This window comes from Cygnus olor, chromosome Z, assembly GCF_009769625.2.
Source record: "Cygnus olor isolate bCygOlo1 chromosome Z, bCygOlo1.pri.v2, whole genome shotgun sequence".
Classification (NCBI taxonomy): domain Eukaryota; kingdom Metazoa; phylum Chordata; class Aves; order Anseriformes; family Anatidae; genus Cygnus; species Cygnus olor.
The window spans coordinates 51,272,002-51,299,942 of NC_049198.1; the positions used below are offsets into that span (position 1 = coordinate 51,272,002).

At 38.6% G+C, this 27,941-nt stretch overlaps 1 protein-coding gene across 1 annotated transcript in view; it reads left to right on the forward strand.

Annotated features, from left to right (window-relative positions):
* LOC121062303 (E3 ubiquitin-protein ligase KCMF1) overlaps positions 1-27,941 on the forward strand; it is a 52,307-nt gene that overhangs the window by 1,686 nt on the left and 22,680 nt on the right. The window contains exon 2 of the mRNA XM_040542134.1: positions 23,118-23,285. Coding sequence (XP_040398068.1) covers positions 23,118-23,285 — 168 coding nt within the window. The remainder of the gene's footprint in view (positions 1-23,117; positions 23,286-27,941) is intronic.

Below are 27,941 nucleotides of genomic sequence, written 5' to 3' on the forward strand. Positions count from 1 at the left end.
TACAGTAGTAGGATGCAAACTTTTCTAAACTGAACAGGTAAAAATTATGGAAGCAATATCGTGTGGTGTTTTCATGCTTTTCAGAGATAAGTGCATGGGCATTGTTTTTTCAAAGTTTGTGGTATTTGCTGTGGTATTTTAGTGTCTTTTTTAAAAAGTCCTGATAAAATAAGTTAGAAATATAGAAAGTTGGAAAGTCCTGACCAGCCTTTCTGTTAAGGCAGGGAAAATCTGAAAGTAAGGGGTTTCCTTCCAAGTACATTTCTGATGGAGGCAATATCATAAATTTCCCTAGTGGGCAGCAATTTTTGTTTGTAGCAGTGATAGTTATATCCCTGTGCTTGGATACTGGCTTTGTTGGTATTTAGGAGGAGTGATTTTTAACAAAACCAAGCTTAGTATTTTCTTTCTGAACCAGATTCTTCAGTGTTTGTTCTTTCTAGCTGTGCTTACTTTGAAAAACTGAAATAATCTTCTTTCCTTGTAAGTGAAGTGGTTGGGGAGCGTGAGTTCTGGTAATTTCACATTGTGGATGTAGACTCTTTGAGTGTGCGTGTGTGTGTGTGTGCACGTGCATGACTGAAACCATGAAATTAAAAAGGACATGTATTGCTGCATCTTTGTGATAGATTTTTATAAAAATCTAGCTTAATTTCTCACTGCTTCTCCTTTTCCTTCATGTTTCAGATCTTTTGTTTTAGTCAACTTTACTTACGGGGTTAGAATAATTCCTCTTAATGTAGGAGGCATGCTTTTTCAACTTTCTGGAAAAGAGGCTTAGAAACTTGATTTTGTTAAGTATACAGAAATCATTAGAAGTGAAATATTCACAAAAAAGTACTTCTTGCTGCAGGTCTGTATAATGTCATTCACAGCTGACAATTTTGATCCAATGCGACTTAGTCGGGAGGATGTGTCTTGGTAGAATATGGTGCAAGGGAGAAAAGCAAGTTTTTATAAGTGACAACTTTTCTGTGTGTTTCCTTTAAAATGACCCCTCCTCTGAGTTACAAACAAGGTTTATTGATTGCTCCTGACAGAATCTGGAACGCTGTACCAGTTGCATGATGGGAAGGGATGTCTCTGGTAAGGTAAATGCTAGAGAAGTTGGTATCCCAAAGTCTTGGGACCCTAAATAGGCTGTAAAAGCATCAGATGGAGATTTAAGCTGACACTCCATTAGGATTTCTTGACTGTCTTCTTTGGTGTAATTGTCTATAAAAATGCAGTTTTTACAAAAACTGCACGTTTACTTACAAAAGTGCAAGGTTTTCTTGCATCTTTTTTAACTATTTTTGTACCCCTTAGAAAAAATGGAACTGCAGTCTCCCTTTCCACAGTGTTTGCTTCTCACAGGTGAGCTCTGGGCTCATGTTTCTCCCTACTTCAGGAAAATAGGCACAAGTATAACATGATTTGTTGTTCCTCTTTCTTGAAATGTTCATTCTGTGTTTCAGAGGCTTTGTGGTAATACTGTCAAGAGTAGTTGTTAGTGTTTATCCACCTTTTGCTAATACTACTTATTTCTAATTTTTTAAAACCATCCCTGTTCTATGACTTGGTGTTAGGAAACTGGTTATTCCCTGCCTTTGGTTTGGTAGAACACAAGGTGAGGTCACCCCCTGCTCTTGGTTTTCTTGTCATTCCCTTTACAGAGTGATCCACCGTGTTTCTCTGGGTTGGTCCCTATGTTTAGGAGTAAGTGGTGGTGCAATCCTTGGCAGCCTACAAGGAACAGACAGGTGAATTTTTATATTCTGGAAAGTATAGCAGAAGGTATTTTGCATATTGTAAATCTTCTTTCTACGGCTGTGCGTCGAGTAATGACTGTTTTGTACAACAGTGCACAGCACACAGAACAGCATAAAACAGAACTATAACTTCCATAAGTATCATTAGAAGACCTCTTTTGCACATCTTTTGTAAAACTGGGTTGCTGCAGCATTACTGGTCGTACAAGGGGCTGGATTCTGTTTTCCTGTCCCAGCAGTTCCAGAGGGCTCCCGGCAACACTCGATTCTCTCTCCTGCACACTCTGTACCCCTCCTCCCCGACCCTCTTCCATAGTTTGTTTCTTATTTGCATTTAGGGATGTATTCTTTAAGCTTCAAAAAGCTAGTAGCAGTACAAGTGGCTTGTAGTGTGGTTTTTTTTGTGTGTGTGTTTTTGTTTATTTTTTTTTTACTGGTGCCCGTTTGTCAGCACTTCTTACGAATCAGCAGAGCTTTGCAAGGCAAGTAATCTCATTTCCAAGTGAAGAGAAGTTACAAGTGGATGGTAATAAGGTACGATCCTTAAGTCAGTTCTTTATTTGTAATGGGAGGGTAAATAAATGCATCCTGGAAGTCTCCAGAACTACATGTGCCAACCATTTGAGAATGGTTAATGTCAGGGCAGCATTAGCTCCAGTCTTTTAGCTGTACCATGGAAAGACTGGGAGTCTGGGCCAATGACACTTTCTGTATGGTCAGGATAAAAAACATAAATAAAATGTTATCCATAATAAAGGTTTTGAAAACTAGAGTAACACCCGATCCTCCAAATTATACCATACGTGTATCGTACTTGAGCTGTAGAGTGAAACTACAAATTTCTGTCAAGCCAAATAACGTGTAGCAGCTGATATATAACTTTGAATATTTCATGTAGTGTCCGTTACACAGTTGCCACCAAATGCAAAATTAATGTACTTTTCCATGCAAAACTCTTAATTCAGGTGATGGAACTGCACAATTTTCATATAAAGTACTCTAGGCACTGCGTTGGTGGAGTATTGCATTTAATAATGAAGAAACGTATCTGTGAGACCAGTTAGAACTTGGTACAATACCTGAATGTGCACTGGCGTGATAATTTATCTAGTAAGAGTATGTCTAGGACACACAATATGTTAATGTTAAACCTGAACAGCTGCAAATGTGATTCAAAATATTGGATCACAGTAATTTGCTTTATTATTGAACTATTGTTTGTTTTCAGCAAGAAACTGAGTCATCATTTAATAATAATAATAAAAAAGAGCTGGGTATCTCAGTGATATTTAACAGCCACGGTATTTTCGGGTTTTGAGGAAGCTACACTTTCATTTAAGAACAAAAAAGGTTTATAGATGATGGCTTATGAAGCATCTTGCACGTGAACCAGTATGATGATGTCCGTGCAGCGTATGTGAACAAGGTCCTCCAAAAATAGGTGTAGAGAGAGACCACTTTTTCTCTCAGGCTTATGGTAAGAATTAGTGTCATGGATCATTCTTTGGGAGACAGCAAAAAAAAATTTAGATTTAAATGGTCGGTGTTGAAAGGTTGATGGTCAACACCTTAAGCAGAAAAACGGGTGTAGAACTGTGATATGTCTAGCATCACTGGGTGTGCGTGTGGGGAGAAGAGTGGTTGAATAACTCTTGGTTACAAATGCTTGTTTGAGCTAATGGTGACTAGCAGGGGCTCCGGGGAAGTGTGCAGAGAGAGACACAAGTTCTGTGAGCAGTACTGGGCAAATGAAATTGACACGTCTTAAATAAAAAGATTTTATTTAAGTAATTTTTCAGGTACTTTGCCTATTTACACTGCTGATACCATTTGAGAGAGAGTTGTTCATGTCGCTATTCACAGTTGTGTCGTTGTTGTTACTTCAGTTACTCCGTTTTTATGTTTGTTAAGCACAATGACTAATACAGAAAGTGTTAATACGTTTAAGAAGCTGCTGGACACAGCAGCACCTTTGAAGAAGAGCGCTCCGCTGAGCCCCCCAGGAGCTGGGATATGTCAGAATTTGGCTGCAGACGGCTCTAATCCAGGCTTCTGTGAGTATCCGCATTGTGCAATTACACAGCTGTGTATAATCTGCTCCATGCTACCCCAGCCCCCGTTGGGGTGCCTGGGGGGCTGCCGTGTGTCAGAGCACGGCCCCGTTTGGGACCATACGGGGAGCGAGCAGGTAGGGGTGCTGCCGAAAGGAAGGGTGGTCGAGGTGGTGACAGCAGAGTTTTGTTGTGGAAAGTTGGATCAACCCCACCTCCTTCCTCCGCTGCAGAGCTCACGTGGAGGGCTAGGCGAATCACTGAAGAGAGAATACAGAGGTGGCTGCTTGATGTTTGTTCCTTATTTTAGGAAGGCCCGACTTGGGCTTCGGGGGATCTGAGCTTTTACAGCTGCAGTTGTAGTAATTGTGATCAGCTTTGAAAATATGCCTGACCTGAGAAAATCAAATGCTCCGAAAAAATGATCCTTTGGCATCCCAGATTGAGCAAGTAGATTTGGTAGGTTTGTGGTTTTAATCTGTGTCTTGTTTTCCATCAGTTTCAAGGGGGAAAAAAGTGGCTTAGAAGTGCTGTGAAAGTTAATTTGCTGATATTTATGCTACATGGAAATCTTACTGCCTTTTCCCTGTAAGCAATTCTGTATCAGAAAATCCATTGTCGATGCAAATTTTTAAAAGTGTGTGGTAAATAAAGGCTCAGACTGACCAGTGGTGATAAGACGGGTATCTGGTTGTTTGCTGAACACCATTGGCCCTGGTGCACTGAGCGAGGTGCTGTTTTCCTAGGAAGACGTGTAATTGTGTAAGACTGCATCTCCTGTGGATTTGGATCACGGATTGGTACTAAGATGCCTGTATTTTAATACCAGCAAGGGTTTGAGTTTCCATGTTTTTTGTTCTTGGAATCACTTAGGAGGCTAAATCCTCCACGCAGGACGTGTTCTTGCCTCTGCCAGATTTAGACTAGATGGGCAGATTTGGTAGTGCTGTGTTCTGAAAATGAAGTCGTAATGGAGAAGAGATTTACAAGCTTAACTGGAGGCAGAAATGTCAGTCCCCCCTACAGAAATGGCATTGTAAGGCACTACGCGGCTTGGGTTCAGAGAACTCAGAGTAATGTTAGCAACTCGGGACATGTGTGAGGAAGAATTACTGCGTGGATAGAAATTGCAACGGTGTTTACCTCAGATGACTCGACTCCTTTCTGTATAAGAATCTGTAATTCTTATTTCCTAATATGAGAAGGAGATATTTAATGTATTCAAGAAGGTGATGAAAACTGAATAGAAGTGCTTTTTCATATAGTACGTAAAGAGATTGTGGAACTTTTTTTAGTGAAGGTTCTTGAGTCTGGATAACAAGTATCCAGATTAAGCAGCTAAAGCTTTGGTTTTTATCTTAAACTTCATGCATCGGGCCTTGTGACTATTTCAGACTTAAATGTGGCTGTTGAATATCTCAAGTCTGATGTCCCATTTGGTTCCTTTACCTTTCCCTGAAGCAACACCTGAACATCTGGTTTGAACTTATTCCTATCATCTTTTGTTTTTATGGTCTTTGTGGTTATTCACATCTTCATCCCTGCACAACATTACAATAAACTTTGACACTGTGAAATAGGTCTTTTTTGAATTCAGTGCAGAGCACAGAGAAAAGCTCAGTAGCTTTACTGGCTGACAGTGTGTAAATCAGGGCTTCAGGTTAGAGCAGTTTAAAAAGTTTTATTTGTCTTAGGTTACTGACATTTACTAAGTTGATGAGTGAGGTCTGTCCCAAGTTAAAGTTGTGGGGAATTATCATATAAATGTCTTCAGCTTCAGTACAATTTTCCAATCACTCGTGATTTCTCTTAATCCATAGGTCTCAGAATAATATTTCAAAGGTGCATACAGGTGATCACTTGGTTTCTAGCACTGGAAGTCATGGGTTCTCAGTTGGAATTCATTTTTAAGTATGGGTAGAACTCACTGGAGCCTCCAAAGTACTTGGAGAAAAATACACGTTACATGTTTTGAGAGTGTAGTTTGGGTGTTAGGGGGAGGTTGGATTTGTTTCATGAAACTTGTATTTTTTTGATGTTAAAATATTTAAATAAATTTTTTTTTTAGTCCTAGTATATGATCTGGCTAAGTACCAGAATTCTCATTTTTACTATCAATTTGTCACCCTGCAATGAGTTTCATGAATGTATTAACTCTTTTCATCCTGATTGCTTTATTTGGAGCTTCTAGGAGACTTGCTTTTAAAGTTGCTCCCATTTGCAGCTGGAGACTTGGGTAAATGTTCTTAATCTTTATTATGATTAAACAGGAAGCCTGGACACGGGAACCAATGATGTTTTCTTCTGTTTGCACATGCAGGATCCAGGTAGAGAGTTCCCTTTCCTGAAGGCACCAAGGAGGTTCTACTAAAATGAGGATTAGTGTTTCTGTACTTCATTTCAGTGAGATTTATAGGTCCAAATCCATTCTTACGAGCTCTTGACTCACTTTAACATTTCAGTGGCATACACTGTTTCCAGCTATTACTTCCGTGGTTTCCCTCTGATTTGTTTTTAATTCAGTATTCACATAGAATTTCACATTTTTATCAAATCTGGAGCAATACTTTGATTTGAAGCATCCCAGTGTAATCACTGACAAAATGCAGCTGAAGAAAGACATCAGTTAAAAAAAATCTTAGATTTTTTTAAAACATCCTGCAAGATATGGATGAAGTAACAGGTGAAGTTTCAAAAATATAAATCTGGATCATAACTCCATTTTCTTTCTTACCTCAGGTCAGATTTGGTCTTCCCCCATCACTTCTGCCATGTCCTGGTGCCAGATTCTTTTTGGGAGGCAATGTTTCTTGTCTTGACTGACAAGAGGTGCTGTCTCTGGTAGGATGAATTCTCTTCTTTGTTTTCCTTCCTTTTGGCTTTGAACTTTTATCTGTCACCTTCTTACTTCTTTGTCATTGTTCTTTCTTCCCTTTGCTGTGCTGTCTCTCTCCTACTTTTGTTCCTAGAGAGGGCGATTTTCACAAAGATCTGTGGATGCTGTAGGCCCCTGTCGGGGTTGAATGCAACAGAAGTTTAATGCCTGCCTCTGTGAGCCTCTTTGAAAAACAGAGCTCTAGTATTTCTTGGTAACACAACTAACCCTGGTCTATTTAAGAAAATAACTGTTTCCAAAATGTTTCTAGACAGTGGGTTCTCTGGCTGTTGTAGAGATGAACGTGTTTTCTTGTTTTCAGATGAGATGAGGCAGCTTCAGGAGTAAAAAAAAAAAAAAAAAAGTGTTTCCTTGTCAGGTAACACCAAACCATTCTTACAGTATTTGTTGAGGAGGGCCGTTGTTTAAAAACTTTTCATTAACAGTGGATTGCAAGTGTGGGTGGTATGTATGGACTCACTTGTGTTAACTGATTGATACTAAAGCAGCCAGTGCTCTTGTCTGAGGGGTGTTGCTGTTGGCCAGCTCTCTTGATTGTATTTACCATACAAAATTGAAAGGGTAAGGTGAAGTCTTTATGTACAAATGGTCTGGAAATTAGCATGGATTAATTGGACAGATGGGACAAAGTTCTTTTAGAATATCAATATTCATATCAGAGTTGTAATTTTAAACCAGTTCTGCACTCCACATACCAAATGAGTTGTTCTTCAGATGCTTAATAATATAGCGGGAACCCAACGTCAGCTCCTGGAAGCAAATATCCAGGTACATGCCTGGAATGGCGGTAGGATTATTTGGAGGCGTCCTGCATGTGGCTGTTTGGATAGCAGTGCTGTGAGCTGTTGAAGTTGTGATATTCTCTGGATACCTACCTCAAGTGTCCTGCCCCAGCAGCAATAGATCATGCAAGATTTTCAGGGTCAGGAATTTATTAGGTTATAATCATATAATGACTTCTGTTATTGTCAGCTTGTCTTTGCTTCCATACAAATAATTCTGACAAGGAATAGTGTTCAAATCTGTGGCAGTGTATTTTTTTCGTTACTTAACAGGGTTTTTTGTGTATTAGCTGCATGCTTAGAAATTAATGTTCACTTTAATTTGAAATTGCCGAAGTCTGAATAAATAACTTCCTTGGTTGGACTCTTTTTTTTACGATAGTTAGAATGAAATTAGCTCTGAAGAAATCTGGGGTTTAGACACAAGGGCTTGTCTGTGCTTAGGGTCCTATCACTTTCACTTCAACAAAGCAAATGCTTGCGTTATTGCAACTATTTGCATGTGCTTTTAAAATAGGTGGTAATGAGGAGATGTGCGTAACACAAATCGTTTTAAGTGCACAGTTATTATGTGTATGCAAAATTGCAAGCTGAGTTGTGGATTGTCACTGCAAGTGGAAAATGTACGTAGTGAGAGGCAGCCTGTAGTTCACTGGTGAAATCGGGTTGACGAGAGCAGCTTTGCCGGGAGTAATGATGGTGGAACGTAGGTCACGACTACACAAGCATGGCTTTACCACTGTGATTTGCAGAGTTTCTTTGGACTTCGTCAGCATACATTCCAAAACTAAATGTGAGTCCGTTAGCACCTGAATTATGGTTAGTATTGTTTTTTCATATGTCCAGAGTAGTCTTTCTCCCTAAACCTGGCTGTGGAAATGAAGTAAATGGAGAAGGAACATTCAGGATGCCCTCATCAAAGAAAGACGACTGAACTTGGCAAAAGTAAACCGTAGAGACTGCACTGCTTCTGATGTTGTGCACGTAACATTCTTGTTTTTCCAACCTAGATGTGCATAAGATTGCTCACATGAAATTAATTTCATACCTGTCCCCCATAAGATGAGAATGCCAGCAAGCATGGTTTGATCTCTGACTATACAGGTGGAAGAGTATGTTACTCCTGCTGTAAACAATGACCAGGATTATTTGTTGTTTTGTATATACTTGCATTTGTTACTTATATTAATTAGATACCTTACAGATTTAACAAGACGGAGTGAAAACTATGTGGAGTGTCTTGGTACACGATTATGTCAAATACATTTTCTAACACTTTTCTGCCTTGGTTATCGTCAATTTACATTTAAAGATGAACAGTTAATTTGCCCTGTTGGCTGCAGAAAGAAGGGATGCTGTGACCTTCTCGCCAGTTGTTTTGGCATAAGGCCTGCAAATTGCCAGGGAGGATCTGAGAGAACAGCAAATTTGTCCTATTCTGGAAGATTTTCATGGGGGGCTGAGAAAATACCCTGAGATTTTGCTGTAGAAGAGTGGCTTTGTAAGTGGAGGATGTCTTTAGATTAATTGACTCTTACTGGTCAAACTTGCAGTGGTTTGCATCCCAAACTGCTGCCTGACGTTTACTTAGAAGCAGAGGATCTTCAGGAAGCAAATTTTCAGGTTTAACTGATGATGTCACATTAGAAAAATATACATATGAGTGGAAGATTTTAATATTTTTTTGGAAGGGGTGGAGTTTGTAGTCTATTCTGGTACTATCCAGCTTTAAAGTGTTGGAGTTAGTTACTGTAACTCAGAGCTCAGTTAATATTTTGTTCCTGGAAGCATTAAGAGTACAAGGAGGGTGACCACAGAGTTGAAGAAGTGTGTTGTTGAGAATTACGTGCCAGAGTGCAGTTGTCTAGTCAAGAGTAAAGTACTCCAGGCTGTTAATTGGTCAAAGACTCCTGACTCTGGCTTTGAGGAATGCCATGATGTATTGTTTCAGCGCTAATATTTCAGGTCAGCAGATGATGAATACTGTTTGTAGTCCTTGCATTGTTTTGTGTCGAGCTTCTTCAAAACATATCTTTCCTTCTCTTTAATTCATAAATCATAAATCATTACTTTTGAAGAAGCAGGCACTTTCTTAACTGGGTATGTCATTGCATTAAACATCACTAATATGGAAGAAGGTGCTGCCTGCATGCTTTTTCATGGTGCTAAACATTTGGACGTCTTGACAGTGTATAGCAGTTGTAAAGGTCCATACTGTAGTTTCTTCCTGTTGATCCAGGAACTCTAGCGAAGCTGCTGGGAACCTGAGGAATGTCTCCATAAGTGAGAAACTACAGAGGAAGTATTTTGAATGATCCAATAAACTATGTTCGAGACAAAGCAGACCTTAGGGCACAAGAAGGCTAAAGAATGTGCATGTACATTAATAGGATTGTGAATCCTTGTGTTTTCCTCCTGTACTGATCCTAAAGTGTCTTCCAGTTGTACCCAAGGAAAATTGACTTTATTGGCTGGACCGTTGACTCTTAAGTTGGTATTTGTGGGTACTGAAAGATGCTTGCAAACAAACAAAAACGTTTCAAGCCTCTGCCTGTAAAATATATTTTATGTGGACATTAAGGTCCACATAAAATGTATGTATGTATAATATATGTATATATAGTGTACGTATGACAGTGTCATACAAAGTTAATGTAGGGTCTATAAACTGTAGGAAGGTATGAAGTGCTGACTTGGTCAGCCGAGAGGTATATCAGAGGAGTACGGTAGGTGCCAGCTCTAGTGCATGCAGAAGACCCTGGAAGGAAAGCAGCTAATGCTTACTGTTTCTTGTAGGAGCTGCTGTGGTGTAACCATCTACAGAGAGCTCAGAAAACTTGTTAAAATAACAGTTGGCTTAAAGTTGTCCTAGGAGCGCAGACATGCCATACTGCAGATGGCTCCGACTGAATGGGCTGAAGGTTTCTCTTCATCCTTGCACCCTGGTGACACCACCTTGAGAACTGCCAAGGTAAACGGTTAGAGTTTCAAGCTCATACCCAACCTCTGTCCTGGGTGTCTGCAGGCTAGGAGGCTGTGCTATCTTGCTGGTAAAACTAGCTGCGTGTTTCTGACATCCATTCGTAAACCAGAGCTAAGAATCCAACGCATTGTGTAGTGAGGCAGTCTTAAAAATATTTGTGTTTGAAGAAGTGCATGTGAGGTTGAGTGATTTTCTCACAAGCATCTGAGAACTCAAGATAGCTCAGCAGTTTAGTGGTCAAGCAGAGTCTGGTAGGAAATGGAGAACAGAACTTTAAGTTAGTTAGAAAATGTAAAGAAAGCTGTGTGTTTGTGTTGTTACTGAACTATATCTGTTTCTGAGGTGCAGAAGCAGTGAGGTAACACAGTGAAAATCTCTTGTCTCTCTGCCTTCCCCAGCTTTATATCTAGGTTTTTCTTCAGTACTATATTTATATTATAGTGTTCAGTTCTTTTTTTTTTCCTAATAGATCATTTATAAAACTCTCTCAATGAAGATCTGTCAGACTTGTTTGTACAGCTGATTTTTCCTAATCATTAACATACTATTTTATGCATTCTGTAACTGCAGTGTGGCACATGAGCCTGCAGTAACATGTAGTGAAACCTAGTTGGTTTTGATACTACCTCTCCTTTTTTCTTCAAATTATGAAGCAGCATATCTGTCTGTTCTGGTAAAATGCTGTATTGCTAAGTATATGTTTTATTCTTGTATTCAGATCAGCAAATAATGTGAAATGTCTATAAATTACTGCCTATTCTAATTTAAAAAAAATTGCCTAATTTTCAAAAATTCTTTTTTGTTAAAACTTAGTTTCCACATTTTTAGATCTCTGTGGGAATTAAGTTTGGTGGTTTATTATAATTGTTGTACAGTCATTACACTAGGTTCCCGTAGTAAGTATTGCTTTGCAACTGTAAATTTCAGACTTCTTTCATCTGGTTATTGATACTTTGTGGGAATGCAATTTTGCATATGTTTTTGATGTCGTTGAATCCTGAATGTCATGTTCTATAGCAAAGCTGAGTGACTGATTCTCTCCTATTCAGAGGAAGGACACGAGGCTGCAGAAAGTTCTCTTTTATTTTTTTTTTTCTGAAGGAAGGTGGTGAAACTGTAGTACCTGTCTGACTCTTGTAGTGTAGGTCGAACAGAGAGCTTAGGAAGTTTCTTCATTGAAATTTATCATGGGGATTTGAGAGATTGGCTTATGGCAGGACAGAACAATAGATTTGTGGGGTTTTGTTATTTTTTGTTTTTGTCTTGATTTTAGTGTATCTTTTAGTGTTTCTATATATAGCATATATTTCTAAACAGAACAGCTATATTGAAACCACAGTAATTGTTTTAAGGGTCCTCCTTCACAGCTGTTGTCCCTTCCTACCTCAGCTGAAAATATTTTCCTTAAGTACTGATCTAAGTCTATCTTCAGTTTCTAGACAGATTGGTTTGTTTGTTGTTTTTTTTTTTTTTCCTTTGAAATGGTGGGTGGTTATTTTCTGTTCTAGGAATAGTAATGAACTCTCCTTTCCTATCCTTAAATTTCTTAATATGATTGGGACTTTTATGGCACAATCATAGTGAAGTTGATGAGCTTATTTTGTACCTTCTGCAGTAAATTGATCCCTTTGTATCTGGTTTGGCAGACATGGGAATTTTTTTCATATGTACCAAGTGATTTTTTTTTAGTGTGTTAGATTAAAAATCCAATTGTGTGGTGTTTTTCCTGAGAATCACATTTAAGGATGGGTTTGAATGGAAGTATTAAAAATAAAAAATGTTTTTTCTTTTTTTTTTTAAATGATCTTATTACAGTAAAAGCAATAATTACTGAAGATTCATGAACTGTGATTTGTAGATCAGTAATGGCTTTTAGAGTGTTTAGTAATAGGTAGCTATTTAGGAAAATGGTCTGATTCCACATGTTCTGACACAACCCTGTTAGGGTTGTTAGTAAATTATTCTGAAAAATAAGTTGGTTGTATGTATAAAAAAATGGATGGGTCTGTAAGGGAAGTGTTTAGAAGATGATACTCTGATAACCTTTGGCTCCTTATGTGTATGTGATATAAAAGGAGAAGAAAAAAAAAATCATGTAATAAAGCAAAAGGAGATTTGGCTGCTGAGAGGAAGAAAGAGCAAGGTAGGCACTTGGTATGTCTGGGTTGTCAATCCAGGGAACGTATGAACAATCAGGGAAGAAGGGGAGAAAGTAATGGAACAGATTCAAAGCCTGACTGAAGTAGGCGTGAAACCTTTTTTGCTTTGGGAAACTACATTTCCCACAGCACTTTTCAGCTTTTTCATCATGATCAACTGTAGCTTCTGCAGGCATGTTATCTGCCTGAGAAGCTGTTCCCCGTGACAGAGAGTTGGAGTAGAAGTGGTTGGCAAGGCAGTTGGTTTATGTTCACAGTAAGAAAAATGCCTGAGGAAGAGCCCAGAGTAAAACACTGCCACTACTGAAATGAATATGCTGTAGGATTTTAACCTCCTATTGCCATTTTAAAAACACATTCATGTTAGCATTCTCTTTTGCGTTTGGAAAAAATGGATTATTTTTATAAGCTCTGAGACCTCTTGTGGTATTAAGGAAAGGAAAATTTCTTCTGCGCCATCGTGATACTGTACAAAATGGTGATGTTGAAAGTAGGCTGTAAATTGGAAAGTGTTACTGTGTTTGTAAACCTGGTGGGTTAACAGGGAGGAATCTAGCTACAGCTGCCTGCCTTGTATTGGATGTTGCTGATACACTTCAGTGAGGAGGAGAACCACTTGTTCTTCTTTCCATCCCTCTTCCAGCTGCTTTCAGGTTTTGTTTTCCTGACATGAAAAGCCTGCGTATTTCCAAACCACTTTGTGCAAATTTCTGCTGTAAGTCTTGGCTATCACGGGTCGTGTTCTCACAAGGCATTTACTGGGAGAGTTTTTGAAAACCTCTATCTTCTCCTCCTAGCCCTGTGGTTGCCCAGACAGTGCTGCATGCTTGCTGCACTACTGCTTGTGCTAAATCTTACCTCTTTTCTATGCTGGATGGGAGAAAAGGTTGCCATGCTTTTCTTAGTTTGTAAATCTTTTAAGTATAAGAGGGCTGGGAGTGAGTCTGATGGATCAAAAATAAATCAAGCTGAGTATATCATTTGGACACAACAGCTACGCTCAGGGTGTACCTTGATAAAGTATTTAATTTCTGCTAAGCCTTTTGCAAAATTTTGCAGGGAAAGCTGATAAACTTTGACTCTTCCAGGTGTTCTGAATATTGATGTTTTTCTCTTACCTGTCTATAACAGTGGCTCATAGAAAAAGGAGTTGAGGCTGTCAAGCCATAAAGTATTTCTACTCTTCTGCTCAGTTGAGCCATGCTAATTGGTGCCCTCCAGTGCCTGATTGGACATGTCTTGTTTTACCTGTTGTGGTTTATTTATTTATTTCGTTGTTACTCTTCTTGAATAACACTCTTAATCAAAATATGCAGGGTGTTTTCTGAGAAGACTGCATCTAATTCTTGCAGGGCCCAACAGAGAAGTACCAGTTCTTCTGTTTAACTTCTCTTCAGAACTTGCTCCGTGTTTATTCACAGTTTTAACACTGATAAAGCTAATTCTTGCGTGATACTCTTCCTCCCATCCCAGTTCCCTTTCAGTTGGTGTTTACATATTTCTGTTTTTTAGCCTGAAAGAAACTCAGGAACTTGTTTCTGTCTCTTAAATAAGAAACTTTGCTATTGATTTTACTAGATACAGGATAGGTAGTAACAGCCCAGTGCTGTTGCTGTTATTTTCTAGCCCTGGCACTGTTTACAGCTTTCCTCAGTTTAAGTATTTTTCTGTTAATAGAATTCACATGCTGTGTGCCGTTTTCCAGATTAACAGCGTTGTTAAATAAGATTGCGTCTGGTGCCAGTTCCTTTGCTGGCACATTACAAACTTTCTGTGCCCTAATAAATGTGTTGAAATTTGTTTAATTTTAATGTGTTTACAGTATTTTAGCAGGCTTTCACGTTGTGATGGTTTTGAAGGTCAAATTAAATTATAGTAATTGAAGGATAAGATTCGTATAAAACGTTACCAAAGTTTGTATCAAATTATCAAATCAAAAATCAAATTATTTTTATCATTTTTTAAAATCAAATTTTCAATTAGAAACCCAAATTTGCTCAATCATGTCATTGCACGGGAGGCTGTTTTTAGTTCTACTTCAAAGGTCTGTTAGGTATGTCTAGCATGCCTTTAACTGTGAATCAGTTCTCATGACATGTTAAGAATTTTGCTGTGTTTTAAATATTTAGATATGTTAATTGTAATATTTTCATCTGAGAAGACATTTAACATTTTTTGTTAAAAATACAGAAGTCCGTGGTACCCTCAGTGACAACATCTGTGTGCTTTAGGAGGCCAGGGCTTAAAGCTATAAACTAGTTTTCTCAGTGATTTCAAGGAACAATTGGTGAAGAGCCTGATCAGGGTAGGAAGCACAGAACTCACTGTTTAGGATGGTATCTAATACACTTTTTTTTGTTGTTTAGGGTGTTTTGTTTTTATTTTCTAATGTATCTGGGAGAAAATGGTTTGTCTTTTGTGGTATTTGCAGTAACTTGTAAAAGTAATAAAACAGAAGGCATAGGAAATATTATTGTAGGAGGTTTCAAAGTGGATTCCAAGGTAGTTTTTTGCTAAACAATGTAAATAATTCCTTAGACAGAAACAGGGTAGGCTAGTTAAAAAAAAAAAAAAAAAAAAAGTTTTTAGAATTGGTCTCCTGCAGCTGCGTTCTCCTCTTACCTGGGAGGGTTGCCCAGGACTCCTACAAGCCTGTTAAAATCCTCCTTTTAATCCATGCTTGCTTTCTGTATTTTGACATATGCAGTGTTTTGTCTGCCTTTTCTCCACAGTATTGATAAGTTTGTCGTTCTCTGGTTAGGGAGGGTGCAAAAGTATTCCTCCTTGCTTGTCATTATAGTAGTTGTTTTGGAGCGTAGACTATACAGTGATTCTCAGTAAAATGATGTCTACATTGCAAGTCCAAGGTCTCCAGCAGCTCCTAGAGCAATTCCTGTTTTTTTTTTTTTTTCCATGATGTCCCGCCAGGTGTATTTGAAGAGATGAAAGAATATCAGGATTGTGTGAGAAATGTTTAGAAAGGATGTGATTGCTCTTGTTGTGCAGAGAAAATATATGATTAGTATTGTTGGGAACTGATCAAGGTTATGGGTGTGTGTGCAGAACCTATTTTCGTCTACTCCAAGACAGAATGAATAATAGTTAAAGCTCATCTTACAGAAGTATTTGTATCATATCGCCTTTTTTGGTGAATTGGTAGTTGGGCAAATGTACATTACGATGTGAGTAATTTATCACTTTTTTTTTTTTTGGGCAGTGTTCAGTAAATTTATATTGATTTTGCAGTTCTTTGTTTTTCCTTTTGGAAAAGGTGATATTTAAAAGAAAAAGTTTCATGGTCAAGGTTTATGAGATAGCTGTTATGTCATCTGCCTGGGGCTGTAAAAAAATAACTTCCCTCTTTTGGTCGGTTTCAGCTACTGCTGTAGTAGTGAAACCACTGCTGTTTCTGGGATCTATTTTTAAAAAATGTTGCACTTCGCGTTTATTTTTGCTTTAATGGTGGCAAAGTTGTTCTTGGACCTGCTGTGTAAATGTTACTGGTGTGATGTGATGCCATCTTCTGGGCAGCGTGATTGGTACAGGAAAGATACCTAAAGCTGGCCTGTGAGAGTAGTAAGTCCTTGAAGTAAAACTGCTTCTGATTTTTTTTTTTTTTTTAAGATCTTGAAGTACAAATAATTTGGTAGTTCTCAAGGGCGTTTCTGGGAGGAATAAAAACAGCCTGAATTGTTGTGTTTAGATATTACAGCCTTCCTCTCGAAGTTGGATCTGGGGGAGTGAAACATTGAGTGACTTTCTTTCAGTATTCAGTGCATTTTTTGTGGTGTTTAAGGGGAACATATATTATTGTAATGGTTATTTTGTTCTTTGGCTAGTTTTAGTACAGCATTATTAAAACCATTTGTGTAATCAAATTGAAATGAATGACTTATAACATTTGCAAACTCAAGTTAGGAAAAAGCAGAATGAGGCCAAGTAGTACAACTGTATCATGCCTTGCACACAGGCCTTAAGGTAATCTGCTTAATTACCTGGCCAGGTACAAGTTTGTGTCTGGGACAGTCCTCCCTGACTGCATGGGATGTAGTCTTCTGAAGCTGAAATAGAGCTCAGTATGTAGGCAATCAGCTGTTTAAGGTTCTTGTGGTGTAAGAGTTGGAAGGCGTGATCAAAGAACTGGGTAATTGCAGAGGGGAAAAGGTTACTTTCATGGTAGAGGCAAATAGGAGATTGTTGCTGTGGGGAGCCATCCTGCTCTCTCTGCCACGTGGTTTCTGTATAGAGTTGAACATGTTCTGTGGCACTTACTAATTGCCTGTTATTAATGCACTAGATGACTTAAACCTTTCTGAGTGTAGGTTCCGCAATATGGGATATGAAAGCATAAATGGAAAAACTTCCTTGGGCAGCCTGCTGACACTCGTGTGTTAGGATCAAGCTGAAACTCGGAGCGTCGGTCAGCAGTACTGCTTGATCTCCCTCTGTAGGCCAGCTCTAGACGAGTACCAGGCACTTCGTGAAACTTGTCAGTGTCGGGGAGATGACAAAACTTGGGGGCTCTCATAGGCTCTAGCCTATGGGGAGGGAGGAAGGGTGCAGTTCAGAAAACAGAAGCCTTTCTGCCCTTCTGGGCTGATGTAGCCATGACTTCTTCCTTTTCTCCCACATTTCTTCCCAAATGCAAGTCTACATCATCTCTGTCAGGAACTTCAGTCCTATTATTTCTTCTTGAAGATGTGCTGCTTCCTCTTACACGCTGCTGTAGGAAGATGCTGCATGTTCAGACCTGTTACTCACAGGATGCATGAGGGGATGGAGCATTTTTAGTTAGTTCGAGTAGCTAAAGGACACGGTGTGTGGATTTTCTGTTCAGCACTTGGAGCTGCAAGAATGATGGAGTATGCTCAGTGTAGTACATCTCCTTGATGCTTGTGTTTGTAGTCTGATTTAGAAAACATTTAAGACGTTTAAAATCAGACTTTGCTGGCTTTGCTGAACTTCTGGTGAATTTTTCACATGAACAACAAAAATTGCTGTTTCTGTAAGTTAACCTCTCAAATTTGGCAGTAGTGACTGCATTGAGAGATGGGGATACTAAAGTAAGAAATGTTTGGCTTAATATTCTTTTAATGGTATCAAATGGCATATATTTTCCTAGCTTTAGTCCCAGAAGGAACTGAAAAATTGGGCAGAATTTATTGCTTTAAGGTCAGAGGTTGACGTGTAGACTACAGATGAGATGGTTAATGTCAAGCAAATTTATTAAAAAACAAACCCACTGAAAGAACATCTTACATTGAAAATTATCAGATACATATTAAAAGGAGTGTTACTTATGATCTTCAGAATATAAAAATGAAATGCACTATACAGATGGAAGACTTTTATACCGTAAAAGATGGGTCAACTATGTTTTATTTTTCGTTTGCTTGCTGAAGTTGGGATTTCTGAAAGGTAGTTGTGAAAGGCAGAAGCCTTGAATTTTGTCCACTTAATTTCTAAAAGTTAAAGGATGTGATAGATCCAGAGTATTGCTAAAAGTTTAGAAGTTTGTTGTTTGAGATAGGAACATGTTCCAGTACCTCTGTATGGCATACGTACGGTTATATGTTCTTTATAAACAAAAACAAACAAAAAACCCTGCCAGGTTCTCCTTTGGACTGCATCTAATGCTGCATATAGCTCTTGCCCTGGTGAAGTTCTGAGGAGTCTTACTAATGACTTCAGATTTTCCTTCTCAAAGACAGATTCCTGGTGACATGCAAGAAATGCTGCATCTGGCAGCACAGCTCTTATGCTTTCCACTCCTGAAGAGAATTAATACTTAAGAAATCTGTTGCATTGTGTGGGTATGCCCTTCATACTGTTGCTTTGCAAAGTATATCTATTGAAACTCTTTTAGCTTGCTTTTTTAAGGGATGACTTATGTGCTCTACTTGACAACCATTACCTTCTCCTCGTTAAGATCTTATCCATCCTGAGCAGGAAGCCAGTCAGCTTTATGAAAGGAAGGGAACCAGTTGCATGCTGTGCACATGTTCTCTGAGGTACACATGTTATGTTCTCATGCTGTACACGTGTTACATTTGTTCCCAGATCATATGTCTCCAGGTTCAGGGATCTAAACTAGGTTTTAAATTACTTCTTGAATGCTGTTGGCAAATGCTGTTGCTTTTCATTGAGAAAAACGTCAAAGTTGTGGTCTTTCTCTGTCCAGTAGTGAGTAGAGTTCAGCCTCTGTGCTTTCCCATGTGAAATATTGAAAAAAGTAATGCCTGTCTTGCTTCATTTGTCAGTCTTACGAACATATTCAAGATTGTGTCGCGTTTAGGCTGTAAATTTTGTGTAACGTTCCTTCTGAGGTCTCTTGGTAGGTCTGAACAGTCTTGTGTGTGCTGTATAAACATTTTCTCAGATAATTTTTATCTGGAACAGATTATTGAGCAATCAGAATAATATTAAAAGTCCATAGTATTTTGGGCAGCCAAGAGTGTGTGTGTGGGGCGGAATAACCCCTTTGCTCTGTTATAAATCTATATCTATCCAGGGCAGTAATTTTGTTTTTTGACATGCAGAACATCTTACTTGATTTTACACCTTAAATTTGTTTGCAATTGTAAAAACAAATTAGTCCCAAAATACGTAGCATTGGAACCATGTCTGTCCAGCATTTTTTTCCCTGTTATGAAATTAGATCATATGCCTTCTTTGGTCACTCTGTTAAACCCAGCAGAGGTTGATTTGATGATAATTAATTCCTAGCAAAACTATTTTTTTTGTTTGTCATAAGAGCAAAGGATTTTTGATTGTCAGGATCAAAGTGACAAAGGTGTTTGAGGGTGGGGGAGGATTGTTTTTTCTAAATATATTACTATTCAGTATCCTTTATATAAAATGCTGGTGTGACAATATCTTCCTGAAGTTGTTGGCCTTGATTAGGTGAAGGTGTAGAATGATTTGATATATAAGAACTTTGTATTAAAGGAGAAAAAAAATATTAATGAGACTGTCAAGTATCTCCTGATTCATTTCACTCAAAATGCAAAGTTGTGACTGTTGACATTGCAAAGGAATGCTGTTGAAGAAGCTTTCAGAATTTGGAGTTTGGTAGTTAAAGGTAAAATGAACTGAACCTTTTTAGCTTTTAGCACAATGCTACCCTCTAGTGGAACAGAGTTACATTTAAAAGGCAGAACAAAAAACCCAACCTTTGTCAGTGAGCAGGAAATATTTCTTAATATGTTAGGCAGTGTATGTGAGTACTTGTGTAGCAGCAACAACATAGAAGAGAATTTGAGGAAGAAATGGGATAATCTATGGTAATGAATTGAAAACTTAAACTGTAACTAAAATGTTTATATCTTACTCTGTGTTGAAAAGTTCTCCTTGAATAGCAATTCCTTCTGGGCTAAGAGGATTTCACTCAAGCATTTTCTTAAAAGTCATTAATTACAGTTCTGACTGGCGCAAAATGCTATGCTGACTATCTAAATCTTTGTCACTTGTTGTTCAGTCTTTTCTTTCGGTTGGTTGTTTGCTTTTGTTCCTCACTTCAAAGTGAATCCTTCCAGAGCCTGTTTTTTTCTCTAAACCTGTGATTAATGTGGATGCATCCAGTATAATCTGACATTCTTAAATCTGTAATATGCATGCCGTATTTGCAATATAAGGTAAATGCAGTGAAATGTTGGAAGATTGGCAGCTGGTGAAAGATACCATGCTAACAGGAATATGTTATCTTTGAGTGCTTGGGGGTTTTGTAGGGAATTTCAGTTGACATAAAGATTGAAGTAGAGAAAAATGAAAAACAAAGCTTTCATAAGGAAGTGAAAGTGTTTACTATAATAGAAGTGGTAGGGTCAGAGGAGATTACTGGGCTGGGTATTTCAGTTTCCAGATCCCAGTTTAGATAGGTGAGTGAGGTTTTGGCAGCCAGGTAATCAGCTTAAAGAAGAACAGGAAAAACTGCAACAGACCTCAGTTTTGGTGGGACTGCTTTTAAAATGGATGATTAAGAATAAGTGACTAGAAAAAAAGGATTCAGTGGGATATCTCAAATTTAAATATGGGTTTATTTCCCAATCTAAGTCCTTTATTTTAATTATTTTTTTTTAACCAATTTCCTTTAGGGGCTTTCTTTCTCTGCTACATAAAAAAAACATCACCGTACAAAAGTAGCTTGGTACATCCATCCAGTGCTGTCAGCCTGTTTCTGCAAGGGAAGGAAGTGGTAGTTTGGAGTCATGGTAAAATACTGACTATGAGAGATGTAGAAAGCATAACTTTATTATTCTTTTAACCTGAATTCTGTTGTTGTTGTTAAGCTCAGATCGTGTACTTTCCAGTAGAGAATTGATTGTAGGAAGCAAAATACATCTGCTGTCTGAAGACCTTGTTGCATTTACTTTTAAGTACAAACATTACGTTGTGATTTGTGTTCATGGTTGAATTTTTCCAGAGAAAAATTAATAATCACAAAATACATGGGAGGAGGGGCATTGCACTTCAGAATGTATTGGCAGGAGGAAAGTTTGTAAAGGAAAACTTTAAAAACATGTCTTTCCTCAAATAGGAACTGTCTAGATGTTTGAGAAAGCATGTGACAGGAGGAGTTTGGCAGTCACAAAGAAGCGTACATCTGCAGTAAATCAACTGCTTTGAGTTTAAAGAAATAAGCTGTACCTTCCCCACTTTTTGGGGAACCAGGGCTTAATACTTGGTTTGGAAAGTTGTTGGTGTCTGACACAGGCTGTATGTTAAACTAGTCTGCTTATTTCAGTACGATGCCTAACTTGCTGATCGAGTGCTTTCTAGAAGGTTTAGTAGGCAACAAAAAGGCTTGCAGTGCTGCCAATAGCTGATAAGTGTTTTCTGTATAACATGCATTGTTGGGGAAATTTGGATGCTGCATGTATAAAACTTGGTACATCTCAGTATGAAAACAGCAAACAAATGGACTTGAAACATTGAAATTTTACGTGGTTAATGAGCAGATGTCCTCAGAAATCAGGTTGCTCACAGTATGCAAATTATTAAACATTGTTCCAGATTCTTCAGAGTTAATAGAAGAAAAATCAGAGAAAAGCATGCTAAGGGGGTAAGATTAAAAAGTTTGCAGTCCTAAAAAATTTAGTTCTTTTAGGTTATTAACAAGGGTATTCTTGAAGCAGTTTCTTCTGAATAAACTTCCATGTACGGTTACACCCAAGCTACATACCGAGCAAGACAACTAAAGAATTAGCTTCAGTATTCATACCAGTGCGCAGCGCTTCGACCTGAGAAATGATGAGATAATGCCTTAAGGTAGTCCTGTAGGTGGAGAAACTTTAATAAAAAAAAAAAAGATAAAATTTTGTCCACTAGTTGTCTAATTGAACAAGTAGCAGAGATTTAAAAGAAATAACTGATTGTTGCATTCCTGTACTCCCGTGTTAAGGCTTCTGTTCAGATGCTACAGAGTGGAGTAGCACAACAAAAAGAAATGCAAGCATTTTTTTGTAATTAACACCAGCCCTCCTCTGGCAAGTAGGCTTAAAAAAAAGGTAAATAGGCCGTGGGTTATGGTGTAACTATTTTGTTCTGGTAATGTTGTTTCTCTAAAGTCTGTGCTTGAAGGGAGCTGTGAAGAACAAGCCTTAGCTGATGGTGAAAGAGGATGTTGATGAAAATTTTGCCTGCAGTGTATACAGTGGTTTCTTTCCTGGAGGCCCTTAATTTACCACTGCAATTGAAGGAAGTTTGTTAGGCGTGACAGATTACAAAATGGTGATACTTATGCAATTAACCAAGTAACCAAGAGAGATCTGAAACCACACAGAAAAAAATGAAAGTCTCTGGAATCTATTAAGTCTTTTCCTGACACATATAGTATGACTACCCTCAAGCGCAAGTACTGAGCTCCAGAAAGAAATAAGGTGGAGAGCACTGATGCAGCCTAACTACCCTTCCCCTTCCCCCCTCTCTCCCCCTCAAAAAAAGCTTTAATTTTTCCCCATTCTTTAAAATAGAAAAAGAAGTCCTAGTTTGTAGCCCACATAGTAATACCAGGAATGATTGTGGTGTTCTTGAAAATTAGGATGTTAAGAAAAATGTGAAAGTAAAGGCAGAAAAGCTCGTAGACTTTTGTAAGTGGTGTTTGTTGTCATTTTTTTTCTTCCTTGATCAACCAGTATGCTGTTTAGCTATTAAGAGTATTTGACCCAAAACTCGTAGCTGAATAGTCAAATACTAGTCCTACTACCAAATAAAGATATCTGTAGGAAGGTGTCTAGAGGTATTTTATAACAATTTGTTATCATTTCAGATGCTTGAGTTTGCCCTTACTTTACTTCTAGAATTCAAGAGCTTAATTTTCAAGAACAGTATTTAATTAGAGACGTAAATGCGTTTAGAAATTGAGTCGTGTATGTAAGTTGTAGGTGTCAGAGAGAGCTCATTTCTTTTGGTTGTTGAGAGGGAATAGGAACAAATCAGTTTCATCAAAAAAAAAAAGCTTTTATTGTTGTTTTAAAACAATTTTTTTTGTTTACAGGTGTCAGCTGCGATGCATGTTTAAAAGGAAATTTCCGAGGTCGACGATACAAGTGTTTAATTTGCTACGATTACGATCTGTGTGCAACTTGTTATGAAAGTGGTGCAACAACAACAAGGCATACGACTGACCATCCAATGCAGTGCATACTAACAAGAGTAGATTTTGGTAAGTGGTAATTTGAGACTCCAGTCATTTGGTGCTCTGTTGTGTTAGTAAACAGAATATGGATTTTTCATATTCCTACTTACTAAGCGCTTTTTCTTCCATTAGCACGCTGAAAATAAGGGCACATTCCTGTCTTCTAAAGAACAGCCATGTTTTCTTTGGTTCTGGCATATAAAAACTCTTATATGTTTCTTAATTTAGTGCACAGCAGGTTATCAGACTATTAAGTATATTTGATAACAATGACTACTTCTAATTAACTTCCAATTCAAAAAATGGGGCAAGCTTTCCCCTTCAATATGTTGTACCTGTAAGTGAAACTGAAGAAGCAGAAAAATGATGAGATTCTGGAGGAGAGTTGTTCTCTGGTGGTTTATGTGGGAATGTTGGTACAGCAGGGTAATGATAGTCTGGCTGTACTGAATGTGGCAAGGACTAGCATGTAGTCTTCTTGGGACTCCTTTGAAGTTTCACTAATTTCAAAATTATTTCTTACTGTAAAACCACATCAATATTTAAAAATAAGTTCTTGTTTCTCCTATCCCATTTGTTGTTTCTATTGCATCATTGTAACAGTGGGGTTGTAACTGAGGAAACACTTTTGCATCAAATATCTACCGTAAGATGTTGCTGTCATTGGACATTTAAAAAAATATATATATTCCAAGCCCACAGGGCTCACATTTTAATATTTTTTAGTGATTCCAGCTGTATTGTTCTTCACATTTTGAGCACTTTGAGAGGTGGTGATTTCTTTGTTCTTGATGAAAACAGAAATAGTCTACTTCTTTATTGATTTAAACATCAGAGAACAGCAGGATATAGAAACGTACTGTTTCTCTTTCAAAATGGCTGTTGGATATCTTTCACTTTCTCTCAATTCTCAGATCTCTGCTTCCCCTGAGAATGCCTGATCATGACTTCTAAAATCCAAGCCCTGGGAATCTAGGGTTTGGAAGGAAAACATTCATTTCATTATCAAAAATGCATACAGTCATTTTTATTTGCATATGCTTCTTTTTTAAGTCTTACTTACGAGTAAAAAATCTCCACATAACAGTTCAGAGTTTGGGTCAGTATTGGAGATGCACAATTCAAACTGATTTGTCCCCTAGCAGTGGCTATTCTTGGATTTTTCACACGGGCTAAAATGACAGCATTGCCATAAACATTAAGTGGTCATAATTCACAGGGAAAAGAGGACTGAAACACGCTTGCTGTGGAGCCTGAAGTTGATGTTAAATGCCAAAACTTTGAATGTCATGCAATGGGGAAATTTCTCCGAGACACGTATCTCTTAAAAATGGTTGTCATTAGAATGTAGGAATGTCTAGAAAATATATTTTGTTTCTTGCAACTTGAGTATTTCTCTCTTGGAAGTCCTTGGTAAACGAGCATGTCTTTTGATTTAACATAATTCATTTGTCTATGTTGTGGTGGGCAGGGAGAGGTTATTTTTTGTCATTTGAGCCTGTAGGAAGAAACAAAGAGGTAGAAGGTTACAGTGAAGTACTGAGGCAGGAGGGTAGTAGGATTCTGAGGGCTACTCCTGCATCGTTTAGTGTGCGTGCTACTGTGGCTTCTTTAAGTTAAAGATGACAAAACGACTTCTGGAAATTTCATTTGGCTTGATATCTGAGCATTGCTCCCACAGAATCAGTGTCAGGAAGGATTGTTACTGCATCTCAGCACTGCAGCAAGACTACTTGTTGGATTAACACTGTAGGACAATAATAGGAAAGAGCATATTGCTAGATTCCGAGCCACAGCAGTGGTTGATGCAAGAGGGCACCTGAGTACTACTGAGCTTGGAAACATACACCATTGCATGGACTACAGAATGTTTATAGATAACATTTTCGTAGGACTCAGGAAGGTCTGTAATGTCTTTCTTAAAATGTTCTTATTCTACAATTGCTTGTAGAATGTCAGTCATAAAGGAGCGTGGCTTTACAGTATGTTACAGTTATTAGGAGAAACTGTGGTAACTTTTCAAAGAGACCTCTATAGGCAAGATCATATGACTTTGAAGAACATCCAAAAATTTAGGAGCTAAGAAATTCTAAGTTTTAAATTAAAAGTCTGTAATGGATGGTAGAACTAATCTAAAATTCCAAGGTTATCAGGATAGTTATGCCAGTGAATTTAAAAATCGTAAAGGAAATATATTAACAGGTTAAAAGAAAATAATCTCTTAGGGAAGATTGGAAATGTTAAACTAAACAGCAAAGAGGTAGTCAATTCTTCAGTTTCTTCTTGGTGACATGGTAAGTTGAACTTGAAAGAAAGAAAAAGAAAATGTCTTCTAATGTGTGATGGGTAGGGAATGTCTGAGTAAGGAAAACTTCAGTAGAAATATGGACTGAAAGTCTCGTAGTATAGGTAGTTACATGAATTCTAGATTAGGTGGTCAGTGGCAAACTTCAGTACTGTTGTCTGTGATCAGGTTTGACTCAAAGGTATGAAAACTGTTTTTCATAAGAGTGAACTTAGAGGTATTGCTTATGTTGGGTTGGAGAGAGGGCAGGTGGTTAAATATGAGTATTGTGCCAGGGAGAAGGAAGCAGCATGGGGGATCCTTCTGTTGCAAAACTGAAGCAAGCACTTCAGACGAAGTCAGTGTTACTTTACTGATTTTAAAAGTGAGAAAAGGGATCAGTGAGCCACTTGCTGGAGATCCAGCTGCAGGTGGTGATGAGGACCCTGGCATCTCTAGTTCCCGTCTGACCAGCACTGTCTGTGCGCAGACAACTGGATTCACCTCAGTACTCTGTTCTTAAAGCTGTGACCAAGCTTGGGTTTGCAGTGGATAGCTAATCACATAGACCAATCCTATGTATCTGGGATAGTTTCAGCATAGAAAAAAAATGTATTGTTTACCTCCATGAAAATTCTAGTAAATTTGTAGGGGAACCTAAATTTGAACCCTAGGCACAGTAATAAAGTTGCAAAGCATATGGCAGAAGATGGGCTCCTTCAGATGCCTTGAAGGTGCTTTTTTCTCCAGAAACTTGGACTAGTATAGGAGCCCTTATAAGAACACTGAAAATGAATGAAAAGCCCTGGTGATTTCTGGTGACACCAGTAATCAGTTTTGAACCGTCTCATTGGAGTATCTGTCTTTCAGAAGTCATTGTATGAGCTCGTATTATTTTGGAAGGTAGATGGGATTCAAAACAGCCATAGTGGTATTGTTCTTTAGTCCCCACAGAGACGCTGGAAGAAAATGGTTTTACACAAAGGGTGATAGACTGCTGTAACAGTGACAGAGATTAAAATACAGTATGAAGTTTGATATATGAAGATAGGTGACCTCTAAAGCATAAAACCAATTGGTTTATTTCTGAGGAGTCAAAGAGCAGAACTGTAATAGGCCTGTGTAAAAACAGGGATATACTTACCAGGTAGTCTGTTGGTACTGGTCAGGACAATGTAGAAGTTCAGAGCAGTTTTCATCGTTTCCTTTTTTCTGGAGAAGAATTTTAAACAATTAGGATGCTTTATGATTTTAATCCTATAACTTCTACATGAACTCCACTGTTGCAAAGGGATAATACTGGCAAAGTAATGCAAGTTGTTAATAGAATTCTCTACCAGAGTCCTACTGTATTACTTTAATAGAGGGACTGTAAAAGTGTACCTTCAGTTTCCAGCTCCGACGTTCACGTAACAGAAGGTCTTGACACCTTTTGTCGCCTAACACTTAGGCAAAATGAGCTGCTGTTCCTTCAGCCTGTCATCTTATGTCAAGTTCGCCAACCCTCTACCCATCTTGGTGGACACATCTGCATATGCACGTGCGTGTCTTCCCCACCTCCTGCCCCAAACTACTCCATTTTTGTGTGTGTGTGTCTTAAACTGGAGAGACCAATACCGGGCCCTCTATTCCTGTTGTGGCCTAACAAATGCCAGGTAACATGGGATAATCACAACCCTTAATTTGATCGTTACTTTCTTTTGTGATGCAACCCAGGTCGTGGTTTCCCTTCATTGATGCAGGGGCACACTGCTGGTTTGCTGTCCACCAAGACACTCCAGTCCTGTTCAGCAGAGCTGATCCCCAGCGTACACTGTCTCTAAGCAGCAGCTGCTATTTTGGCACTACTCAGTATTGGCAGATGGACTTCAAATCATCTCTAACCTTCCGTAGTATCGGTGCTTGTTCATGACTTCAGAACGTGGTGCTTACTGTTGGGAAGCAGCAAAACCAGGGCTGCTCCGCAACGAAGAGCAAGTCGAGAGCTGAGTGACCACAGCACAAGAAGTGTCAGCCTCCTCGCTTGGAGGGAGCAATCCTCCTGTACTACTCAACCAAGGTGTGCAGGGCAGGTTTGGTGAGAGGATCAGGTCCTGCTGACTGTCTCAGAGAAAGGAAGTATAACATTTCAGGTCGGGGTCCATGGGGAAAGTCCATCTAAGGCAGCAGGAGGGCTGGGCACAGCTACAACAGGGTTTATGGCCAGATGGCTGGACCTTACATGTAGCCCACAGGCAGAGAGGGAGTGTGTGTGGAGGTCTGCTTTGAGGCTGGTCAAGGCAACTAAGGCTTGTATGTCTGCTCAGAGTCCAGCACCTGCTGGGGAAACAAAATGTACAGCTGCTGCTGGACAAACAACTGAAAACGTGCTGTGTAATCGCTGTCATACTGTCATCGCA